Source organism: Argentina silus (assembly GCF_951799395.1).
Source record: "Argentina silus genome assembly, chromosome: 9".
Taxonomy (NCBI): domain Eukaryota; kingdom Metazoa; phylum Chordata; class Actinopteri; order Argentiniformes; family Argentinidae; genus Argentina; species Argentina silus.
The window spans coordinates 17,954,869-17,965,693 of record NC_139663.1 but is presented as its reverse complement, the minus strand read 5'-3'; the positions used below and the strand labels follow the sequence as shown (position 1 = coordinate 17,965,693).

Below are 10,825 nucleotides of genomic sequence, written 5' to 3'. Positions count from 1 at the left end.
TGTTTGTCTACTCGGTGACCCATACCGACATCGTGATTGGCCAGCGAGGACCAATGGTTTTATATGTGTAACGTGTGAACTCTCCACTCCAGATATCTCTCTAGGAGAAGAAATAGAGCTACACAAGAATGGATGGATTCTCTCAGAATTTTATTAGACGTTCTGCACTTTAGGCTTTTTTTTGCATTAGTTTTTCACAACAGTGCCTAGTAGGGAATAAATGACATGGACTACAATGAATAGAGAGAAGTGTCACAAAAAGGTCATTACCACACTAAGACAAAATGGACAGAGGCCATCATAGGGGTATATTGCAACTCTCAGTCTTATGGAATGACAGAAGTAAAACTGCAGAAAATAGGACAACCACATAGATTTGGTAGATTCTCCACTGTAGCGACTTACAATTTAGAGATTTAAATAACAATGTAAAAGAAAAATGCACAGGTAAACCATTTGAGAACAATATATAAATAATAAAAAATCATAATAAATAGATACATTATTCAATAAATAATACATACATTTGACACAAAATAAAGTGCAATTTGCACACGCACACACACACACACACACGCACACTCACACACACACACACACACACACACACACAGGCGTTTAACAAATAAGAAGGGTTTGTTTCCTCTGTAGAACATTTCAAGGACTACTACATTTTACATACACTTTTTCTGCCACAGCTACAGTATTCAGCATCATAAATTCATCCTTCTCGGTTGGTCTTAATATACACAGCATTTGTGAGAAAGAAACAAACACAAACAAACTGAGCATGGTCGTCTCATTCAATCAAGATTAGTAAGAAACCTATCTCGGCTCAGCGCAGATGAAATTCAAATGAATTCCTGAACAAAAATGGAGTAGAGGTCCATACCAATATCAAAAATCTAAGATATGCAAGTAATATCTGGGCTCTGATGAAATCCTGGCTTCGTTGGTGAACTAATTACACATGGCCATTTGATCCCATCCATTTTCAGGAGGCTCTGGTGGTGACCACAAGGTGGCAGTCTAACACCGGTCTGGGCATGGAAATGTTCAGTTCTGTCACTAATAAGAGTTCACTCAGATCTGCCTGGGAATTCTACATAGGACTTGCATATGATTAGGCTACACATCACCGTAAACAACACCTTATCCCTAAATTAAAACACTGGCACTTTTCTTCACACATGACATTATACACTGCTACGTTTGCATACATTGAAGAGGGAGAGAGAGTTCTAGCCTACTTCGCCAGAGTATAAAGTCTCACACTGTTCACTCAATACTTCCATTACGTCTACCTTCTCATTTGACCACACTTACACATGAACACACACACACACACACACACACACACACACACACACACACACACACACACACACACACACACACACACACACACACACGCTGAGACATTAAAGTGCCTCCTCCTTGACAGTTCAATTCACTAGCACTGTATTCATTTAAGAACCTCAAAGAATTTCACAATTCACATGGGTTAATGGAGACACTTCATCGAACAATATATCTGCTTGCTTGTCTTATTGCAAACCTTTTCCCTCCCTACTAACATCCAGTCACGGGGGCATTGTAAACGTATTCAATGTGGGACACACAGGAAATGGCATGAAAAGCACATTGCATAGTGTCCCTGTGCAAGTTCATATCGTCCACCCCAATCCAGCCCTTAAAACACATCATAACAGATTCTTTAAGTTCTCCTCGCATGGATTACAATTCCAGTCAGTCACAGTTATCACATACAGCAAAGCAGGTCTAAATCTTAGTCCTTAATCAGCATGGATCATTAAAGACAGCAGACTCAATTCGCTGCGGTGGTGTTTTTTTTTCTCCCTTTATGTTACACTCATGCAGCGATTCTTGCCCCGACCTTTTCAGAGTTACTATTTGACAAGAGAGAGAGAGAGAGAGAGAGAGAGAGAGAGAGAGAGAGAGAGAGAGAGAGAGAGAGAGAGAGAGAGAGAACATGTTGTTTCATCTATTTCAGCTGAATTAAAAGATGGCACCGGAGATGACATCAATGCGTAATGCCCATAGACTGTATGTACTGTTGATGGGAACATGACAGAACGGTGCCTGTGGACATGTTGACATGCTGTTTACATTAGAGAGGTGTTATGGGTGTGGCTGACATGATGTTCACAGTGTTCACTACCATAAGGTCTGTTTTAATGATTTTTTTTTTTTTTTTTTCCCCTCTTCTCCTTAAATATTCTCTTTCATCTCTCATGTACAATGTGGAACATGCATTAAAGGACACACGCTTCTACTATATACACATACCTGTATAGTGGTGCACGGTACATACATATAACACACCTTATACACATATTTGAGAACAGTAGTTGAAGCAATTTTCCTCCACACATCTTCTTGTTTTATCTACATGTCTGTATCTATTTGGTGTTTTTTTTTCTAGGCATTTTAAATGTTTTCCCTTTATTTATTAGTTTTTTTTGGGGGGGGGGGGTGTCCAGCCAGTGCCTGATATGGTGCCATGTTGCTTTGGGAGATTCCGACCTTGCTCCCTCGCTCCCAGCTCACGAGTGGTGCTTGGTGGAGCTCCGCACGTTTGCCTTGTCGGGCTGAGCTGAGCCGGCAGGGCTTGATGCCGTCGCCTGGGCCCCCCGTCGAATACCTCCGGACGAAACCTCAGACTTTCCTGCAGAGCTCCCCCGCTTCTCCTCACTTGCCTTGGGGCTGTCTTTCCCCTTGGCCCCCTCCTGGGATCCCATTTTCATAGGCCCCAGCACGGTTTTGGCCACGCTGGTGAGATGGGTCACGAAGCTGGCCTTGTCGCAGGGGGAGACGGGGCGGGACTTGATAGAGCAGGGGGAGACGGCGGTGGAGGACGGGGACATGGGGTTCTCCTCCACCATCTCTAGGTAGGTCTTCTCCTCTCTGGCCCCTCGGTATCTGCTCGATGGGGCTGACACCTTCTCTGGTCTGGGTTTGGTTGTGGCTGGACCTGGGCCTTGGCCTGTGGCTATCGATGGGGCTGGAGCATGCGTTGGGATTGGAGGTGCAGGTCCTTTAACCCTGGTATCAGACGCCTTTTCACTGCCACCCACCCCTCCCTTCACGGTGCCCACCCCCATCTCTGTCCCTTTACTTGCCTTGGTCACCTCTGTGGCTGCCGCCCTCTGTGGAGTGACTGTGTCTTGGGCTCCACTCCCTTTCCCCTTCTCCTCGCTCCTCTCCTGGCTTTTGGCTGCTGAGATGGTGGTGTCCGTCTGGACACTCTGGTGCTTCCGGTCCTGGGGCAGCAGACCCTGCGGCGATGTACCCAAGACTAGGGCCCTCTCAGTGGGTTTAAACGCGACGTCAAAGCCTGGTGCACTCAAATGTGGAGGTTTCCCTGCAGGACTGGACTTGGTTCCTGGAATGGAGGGAGTCGTAGCAGGGCTAGGAGTAGATTGGGCCTCCCCTACAGCTGGTTTGCTCTTCGGAGCCTCACGAGGAGGCAATGTATGCCTCACTGTCTCACTAGCACTGCTCTTCAACTCTCTAGCAGACGCGCTGTCAGCGTGGGTCTCAGACTCGGCGGTCGGGGCGGCTCTCTCCCTCCCGGTGAACAGAGTGTCTCTGCTCAGGGGCGACTCCTGCCTCCCCAGCCTCCTCACAGGCTTCAGGACCCCCATCTCGCTGGTGGTGGGGGGAGAGGGGGAGGAGGAGGACGAGGGAGAGGGGGGAGCTGGCATGTTCTCCCCCTCCATCTCCAGCAGGCTCTGCAGGCTGTGCTCACAGTGGAAGGACTCCCTCCTGTAGTCCCCGTGAGTCACCTCCAGGCTGTGCTTCCGCATCGACACCCCGCCCGCGAGGGGCGAGGAGGACGAGGAGGACGAGGAGGAAGAGGAGGAGGGCAGGAGGGGCGCGCCCAGCTTCTCGGCCGACTGCACGCGCTGGAGCAGTGGGGAGCGCGGGGGCTCGGCGCTCTTGGGGCGGGGGCGCGCCACCGGAGGAGAGGAGTGGAGCTTGGCGGGGAAGGTCTGCGTGGTGTTGGAGCTCCCCACGGTGTGGCCTGACAGGGGCGGGGGGGAGGCAGTGGTGGGGGAGGGGGTGTGGGCCAGGGGGGACAGGGGGATGTTGCCGGCGGACTTGCAGCGGGCCGAGCGGTACTGGCGGTGGAGCTTGGGGGAGAGGCCGTGCAGGGAGCTGGGCCTCATGTGCTGGGAGGCTGCGGGGGAGTTGGGGGTGCTGGAGGCCGGGGAGCTGCTCTGAGATGAGTTGCCTGGGGGAGAGGACACACACGTCAATCACACTTCACCTCATATCTGTATTTACATACGACTGTACATCAAACACACTGTTGATGATGTTGATGTAGTAGTGCTTAAGCCGATCACTGCAAGACATTGAAGGTGCAAGAGCCATCGTGTTGAGTGTGTGCAGATTTAAAGTAAGATGATGTTAGGGTGTATTCATGTAGGATGAGGGCTAGTAGACTACTGCCTAGTCTGGACCCTCCAGACTAACCTGGGTAGGACCCTCCAGACTGACCTGGGTAGGACCCTCCAGACTGACCTGGGTAGGTGGACTCGGGGGTGGAGCGGTAGCTCTGGGTGGGGGAGCGGGCGGAGAGGCTGTGGGTGGGGGAGCCTGGGAGACTGTCTCCTGACGACAGGGAGCGGTTCAGAGAGGACAGGCTCCGGCTGGTGTGGAGGAGGTTGGACTGCTTAGTGATCTTCCTGAACAAGGAGCTGCGCTTCTTACTGGAAGAGAGAGAAACGGAGAACGGACAGAGAGGAGATGGGATGGTATCGCGGGAGAGAGAGAGAAAGAGAGAGAGAGAGAGAGAGAAAGAGAGATAGAAAACCAAAGTGAGTCTCCAACACCTATGTGTAGAGAAATCATAGGGTCTAGCTGGTCATACAATGCGGTGTTGGTCAGAAAAGCACTTGTACCTTTCTTGTCCCTCCTTGGCCGACGTCTTCTTGTTGCGCCGTGCCATCTTAGACTTATAGCTTGACTTGCGGGCCGGGCCAATCTTGATGGACGTGTTTTCAAAGGGAGTGGTGGTCACTGTCACTTTGTTCCCACTCTGTAGAAACAAGAACGGACAAACAAATGTTAGCTTTTCACTTTTATTCCGTTTACCACGATTATTATTATTACGATACCTTTTTTTTCTGTCCTTTTCTCTTCTGTATTCCCTCTCTCCACTTCCTCTCACCTTGAGGATGAGTTCCACCACCTCTGTGTGCACCAGACCATGGACCGACTCCCCGTTCACATGAGTGATGAGGTCACCAGCGCAGAGTCCCGCCTCCTGGGCAGGGCCTCCATCCTCCACATGCTGTGATTGGAAGAACATCAACGTCAATCAAACAGCTTTGGTCAAACTGCCGTCTTCCGCTCACACTGTGTTCTGATAAGAGAATCAGAATTGTTCTGCCAATAAACCGCAGGAAAACAGCTGAAATGACGGGAAACATGTCGGACGCGCAAACACTCTTACAAGAGAGCCGTCGATACACACCCTGCTCAGTCGATACGTAAACACTGCTTTCTCACCCAGACCATGTGGTGTACGCTGTAGATGTCGCTGTCTCCCATGTAGACCCTGATGGCTCGGAGGGTGAAGCCGTACTTCTTCCCTGAGCGGTGGATGGTGATGGGGGACCGCACCACGCTGACCGTGGGAGAGTAGTCTCGGCTGGGGGACGAGTCACGGGACGAGGGGTTGGAGGAGATGGAGCGAGGAGACATGGGGCTGGCCAGGGGAGACGTACCGTGTTGCTCCACTGGGGTGGGGGGGGGGGGGGGGGGGGGGAGAGAGAGAGAGAGAGAGAGAGAGAGAGAGAGAAAAAAAAATGAAAAAATGATCATAATAATAACTATACAAAAAGTATAGAGTCCGAGAAAGTCATTATACTGTATGCAGCTCTACAGAGTCTAAATAAGTCAAATGAAGGTCAAAGCAGTACATTCACAGCCCATGAATAAGAAACGCACTAAAGCACAAAACAGCACAATTTTGCATTGAGAAATGGATGATGTCGTTGTATGTGACGGACAGACACAAGTCTCTCTTCCGTCCTGTAGCGCCTCACCTGCAGGGATGATGACAGACAGCGCGGTGGCTGAGGCTGACTTGATGACCTTGGTTCCGGGTCTGGAGTCAGGCTGGTGGTGGCGGACCCTCCTGAGGACCAGGTCGTTGGTGGCCCGGGGCCCCTGGGGCTCTGTGGCCCCTGCAGCCGCAGCAGCAGCAGCAGCAGCACTGCTGGGGACCGGGGCGGCTCCCACTGGTGCCTCTGCTGGCCTCAACACTTTGTCTGAGACAGAGGAGCAAGATGAAGGCTCAGCTACTATCATGTCACATACAGTATATTGTTATATATATTGATATAAGGTTATAGGAACAACAGTAGGTTAGGTCAGAGCTCTCAGCCATATCTGTATAGTTCTGGGCTATAAAGGTCTGGGCTATAAAGCAGTGAATTGATGATCCAGAATGTTAAAACGTCAAAACGTATTTCACTAAGATCACATCACTGCATGACTGAATGTTTTTTTGAGTTATTCATTTTCTTTCTATCGTCCTCTTTGGTTACGCCCTTTCTCCGTCACTCAGGGCTTAACACACAAGCGCATTACTCATCCGTCAGCCCAAATGTCACATTGACATCTATGCGTGATTCACATGCAAGATATGACATGACTCTGTCTCTCTCTCACCATCTTGGCCTTTCCTCTACCCAGTGACCTCACCTCCAGCAGTGAAGCCATTGCCTTCCTTCGGGGTGGTCCTCAGGTCCCCCTGGGTGGAGGTCATCCCCATGGCCCCCTCCAGCGACACCCCCCTGGCCTTCACCGGTGGCTGCCTGGTGGGGACGGCCAGCTCAGGGTCGCCCTCTAGCGGGGAGGCGAAGCGGTGCGTGTCCATGAGGGCAGAGAATCGGCGGCGGGCTCCAGAGGGAGGGCTGGAGTCACTCTCAGTGAAGGACGACTCGGAGCACGACAGGCGCTTCCTGGACACCACAGCACATGATATTAGAGTGTTTGTAAAATGTAAAACATGTAAACATGTAACATGTATTTTCTACTACTGACAGTCTATCTACACTTCAATAGAGTCATCCAAACAGTGGCGATCCTTTCAACTCATTTTTATTCTTCAGTGATCCACTTAACTCGTGTAGTGCCAAGGATGAGTAAAGTCGCCCAAATTGTCAACATTCTGGAGTGTCAAGGGTGACTTTATTCACAAAAAATGCATAAATTATGATGCTTCACTATGTAGCCAAACAAAGTATTGTTGCTAGGTAAATCCCACATAAAACACTTGGCACTCAAGGTGGTGAGTGTTCCGGAATTCTTCCAGCAGTTGGAGAGTTTGGGGTCCCTCTTCTACAACAATAACTAAGTACTGCAGATGCTCAAGGTCACTCCATCCAGTGACCATGAAGGCAGGAGTTTCTAGTCAGTGAGCCCAGTGTCTCCAGTCCAGACTCACATCTCTGGTGACCCGGTCCTCCAGGTCTTGTCCCGCAGGGTGAGGCTGCCCAGGCTCTCCCTCTTGGCCACCCGGTCCTCCCTGGGGCCCTTGTGCTCCCGCCGGGTGACGGTCGGAGGCTTGTGCTCCAGCTGGGACAGATGTTCCATGCTGCTGTACACCTGGGGGGGGGGGGGGGGGGGGGGGGCGAGGAGAGACGGACGGCATCCTGTCAGCTCTCACAGAGAGATAGAGCCTCCATTTCATAGCTCACCTTATGAGCTACCCTGTGTGATGATCACACAAAGACAGTTGACTCATGTAACAGATTGTGCGTTTGTGTGTGTGTGTGTGTGTGTGTAAGGATTATGAGGTTTACCGGTGGGTTTTGGTTCAGACTATTGCCAGCAGGCAGTATACCTTTACAACTGGAGTGTTTGATGAGACATGGCATTGGATGGACTGGGCATTCTATCAACGTGTGTGTTTGTGCATTTGAAAATCGACGTTTTGAATATTGTTATGTTCTTTTGTTGCATTTGCTGTGTGATATGTGCTATGTTGTGTTTGTCCTAAACCATGGAAGCCAAGCCGAACAGAAATAAAAAAGAAAATGGATTTTTTTTTTCACAAAAATTTGAACATGAACACGACGCAGTTCCCGCAGAGACACACGACCGTAGGAGAGACACCGCAAGTCAAATGAGCCTAATGAAGGACAACAAGCTCAGCCAGGAGAAAGAAAGAGAGGGAGACAGAGAGAAAGACCGAGTGTGAGAATGAGACCCCAGTGGTTTTTGACAGGTGTTCCCCCGTCACCGAGGCGTGGAGGCTGACCTTGCTGAAGCGAGGAGAGCAGGAGGAGAAGCGTCGGATCTCTACGGGCTCGTCATCGTTGGTGTCGTCCTCGTCGTAGGAGTGGACGTGCTGGTAGCGCTCGGAGCGGGCTGGCGGGGGAGGGGGCAGGGGGTTATTAACACATTATAATGAGAAAGGACAGGGACGGGAACTGAGTGGCACACTGAGAACAAGGGCAGTAATGCATACACACACACACACACACACACACACACACACACACACACACACAGATGCACACACACGCACACACACACACACACACACACACACACACACAGACGCACACACACACAGACGCACACACACACACACACACACGCACACGCGCACAGGCGCACAGACGCACACGCACACGCACACACACACACACACACACACACACACACACACACACCGTTTCACTCATGCAAACATAAACAGACAGACAGCACTAACAAGCACCTGAAAGCTGCAGACACAGACAGTTCTCCCCTACATGCTGATTCCATACATTCAAGTGTATATACACTCCCTGAGCAGTTTATTAGGAACGCCTGTACACCTTCTCATGGTGGAGGTGGTGTAATGGTGTGGGGAATGTTTTCTTGGCACACTTTGGGCCTGTTAATACCAATCAATCATCGCTCGAATGCCACAGCCTATTTGAGTATTGTTGCTGACCATGTGCATCCCTTCATGGCCACAATTCATCAACATCTTCTAATGGCTACTTCCAGCATGATTGACTGCAGTGGCAGTGGCACACTCACTGTCAAAGTAGCTGGTGTCCTCCTCCGACTCCAGGTTGGGGATGAACTCAGCCTTCTGTCTCAGCAGGCTGTTCCAGTCCAGTTCGGTGAAGAACGAGTGCTGCTTCACCTCAAAGGCACCGCCTGGGGGAGGGGGGGGGGGACAGAGACAGAGACAGGGAGGGAGAGAGACGGGACGTACACACTGGAGTGAATCCATACCTCCAAGTGAATAGTTCAGTTCGATCAATCGGAGAGTGTTGTCTGCCATGTTTTATGGAGCATTTGTTGTGGTGAGCGTGTTGTGTGCTCACTAACTCACTGACCTGTGCCCAGCCGGACCAGAGGGTTGGTTTGCAGGAGAGCAGAGATGAGGTGCTGAGCATCAGCAGGGAGAGCCTCGTCACCCTCCGGCCAGACGATGTCATCTATGAGAGAGAGAGAGGGGGGGACGGGGAGGGGGAGAGAGAGGGAGAGGGGGAGGGAGAAGGAGAGAGGGAGGGATGGGGGAAGAGAGAGAGAGGGAGGGTGAGAGAGGATGGGGGAGGGAGGGAGAGAGAGAGAGAGAGAGAGAGAGAGAGGGAGAGGGAGGATGGGGGAAGGAGAGAGAGAGAGAGGGAGATAGGGAAAGGGAGGGAGAGAGTGGGGGGGGGGGGAGAGAGAGGGGGGGGGCGGGGGATTCATTAGAACATATGGAAAAGTGAGCGTGAGAAAAACAGGTGAGAAAAACGAGAGGCTGACAGTGAGAGGGAGAGTCCAGGACCTACAGCCAGAGAAAGAGAGAGGAAGGTTCAACAGTCTAAAAGAAAACCTGGGTGCTAGATATGGACCAACTAAGTCACCCTCCCTGACCCCCTGACCCCTGACCCCTCACCTGTGATGACCTGTCCAAACAGCTCCTCGGGCGTATCTCCAAAGAAGGGCACACAGCCCACCAGGAACTCATAGAGGATGATGCCCATGGCCCACCAGTCCACCGGCTTCCCATAGCCTTGTGTCAGGATCACCTCCGGGGCGATGTACTCTGGCGTGCCACACACCTGACAGGAAAGGGGGACAAAACACACCTTTGGTGGGAAGCGGAGGCCATGTTGTGTTTGGTTTCTTGTATGCATCACCTCTGTTGTGGTGTGTTTTCATGGAAAGCTCTGTTCTAATTGTCTAATTCTAATTCAGAAAGACCAGACCACATATTCTGTTGATGTTTGTCTCTCTTAAATCAGATATCTGGTCCACCCCCCCTCCCCCCCCAAAAAAAAAGAGTGAAGGAGAATAACCTGCTTGTTGCTTTTTGTATTTGTTTTCAAAAAGTGAGTGGGAGGCACGTGTGGCCAGCACGTTTCTGCTGAGCTGAGAGGATCAATGCTAGAATGCCAGGATGAGACATGAAAGCTGTGGTATTGGTTTTTCATGTGCAGATGGGTATATTCATCAAATACAAACAGATTTTTGGCTGCGGAGAAACCTTGCCAAGTAATGATTAGTAATTTAATTGAAAGCAGAAGCATCCAAAGGACAAAAAAAAAAGAAAGAACCATGCCAGAAAGAGAGTTGACAATATGAACGAAGGCATATTGGCTCCTCGCTTGCGTTAGATGTTGATCGTTTCATTTCTTCACACGTTGAAAAAGCCAGGCAGACAATGACACAGTGTTTATTCATATGAAAATCATCAAACCATCAAAGCGCACCAAAACAGAGAGTTATGATTCAGTCTGGAAGTGTCAACACTTCACTGGCAAGGCTTGTATCTCCAAAATAATCACATTTG

The 10,825-nt window shown here is 50.4% G+C and overlaps 1 protein-coding gene across 1 annotated transcript in view; it reads right to left on the bottom strand.

Annotated features, from left to right (window-relative positions):
* Positions 1 to 1,550: 1,550 nt before the first annotated feature.
* Positions 1,551 to 10,825, bottom strand: part of mast1b (microtubule associated serine/threonine kinase 1b) — a gene marked incomplete at its 5' end in the record, with an annotated part of 33,836 nt that continues 24,561 nt past the window's right edge. Inside the window, 12 exons of the mRNA XM_083676160.1 lie at positions 1,551 to 4,258; positions 4,552 to 4,739; positions 4,932 to 5,068; positions 5,201 to 5,323; positions 5,542 to 5,771; positions 6,081 to 6,305; positions 6,742 to 7,001; positions 7,487 to 7,647; positions 8,303 to 8,412; positions 9,076 to 9,198; positions 9,381 to 9,482; positions 9,929 to 10,094. Coding sequence (XP_083532286.1) covers positions 2,568 to 4,258; positions 4,552 to 4,739; positions 4,932 to 5,068; positions 5,201 to 5,323; positions 5,542 to 5,771; positions 6,081 to 6,305; positions 6,742 to 7,001; positions 7,487 to 7,647; positions 8,303 to 8,412; positions 9,076 to 9,198; positions 9,381 to 9,482; positions 9,929 to 10,094 — 3,516 coding nt within the window. The 3' untranslated portion in view covers positions 1,551 to 2,567. The remainder of the gene's footprint in view (positions 4,259 to 4,551; positions 4,740 to 4,931; positions 5,069 to 5,200; positions 5,324 to 5,541; positions 5,772 to 6,080; positions 6,306 to 6,741; positions 7,002 to 7,486; positions 7,648 to 8,302; positions 8,413 to 9,075; positions 9,199 to 9,380; positions 9,483 to 9,928; positions 10,095 to 10,825) is intronic.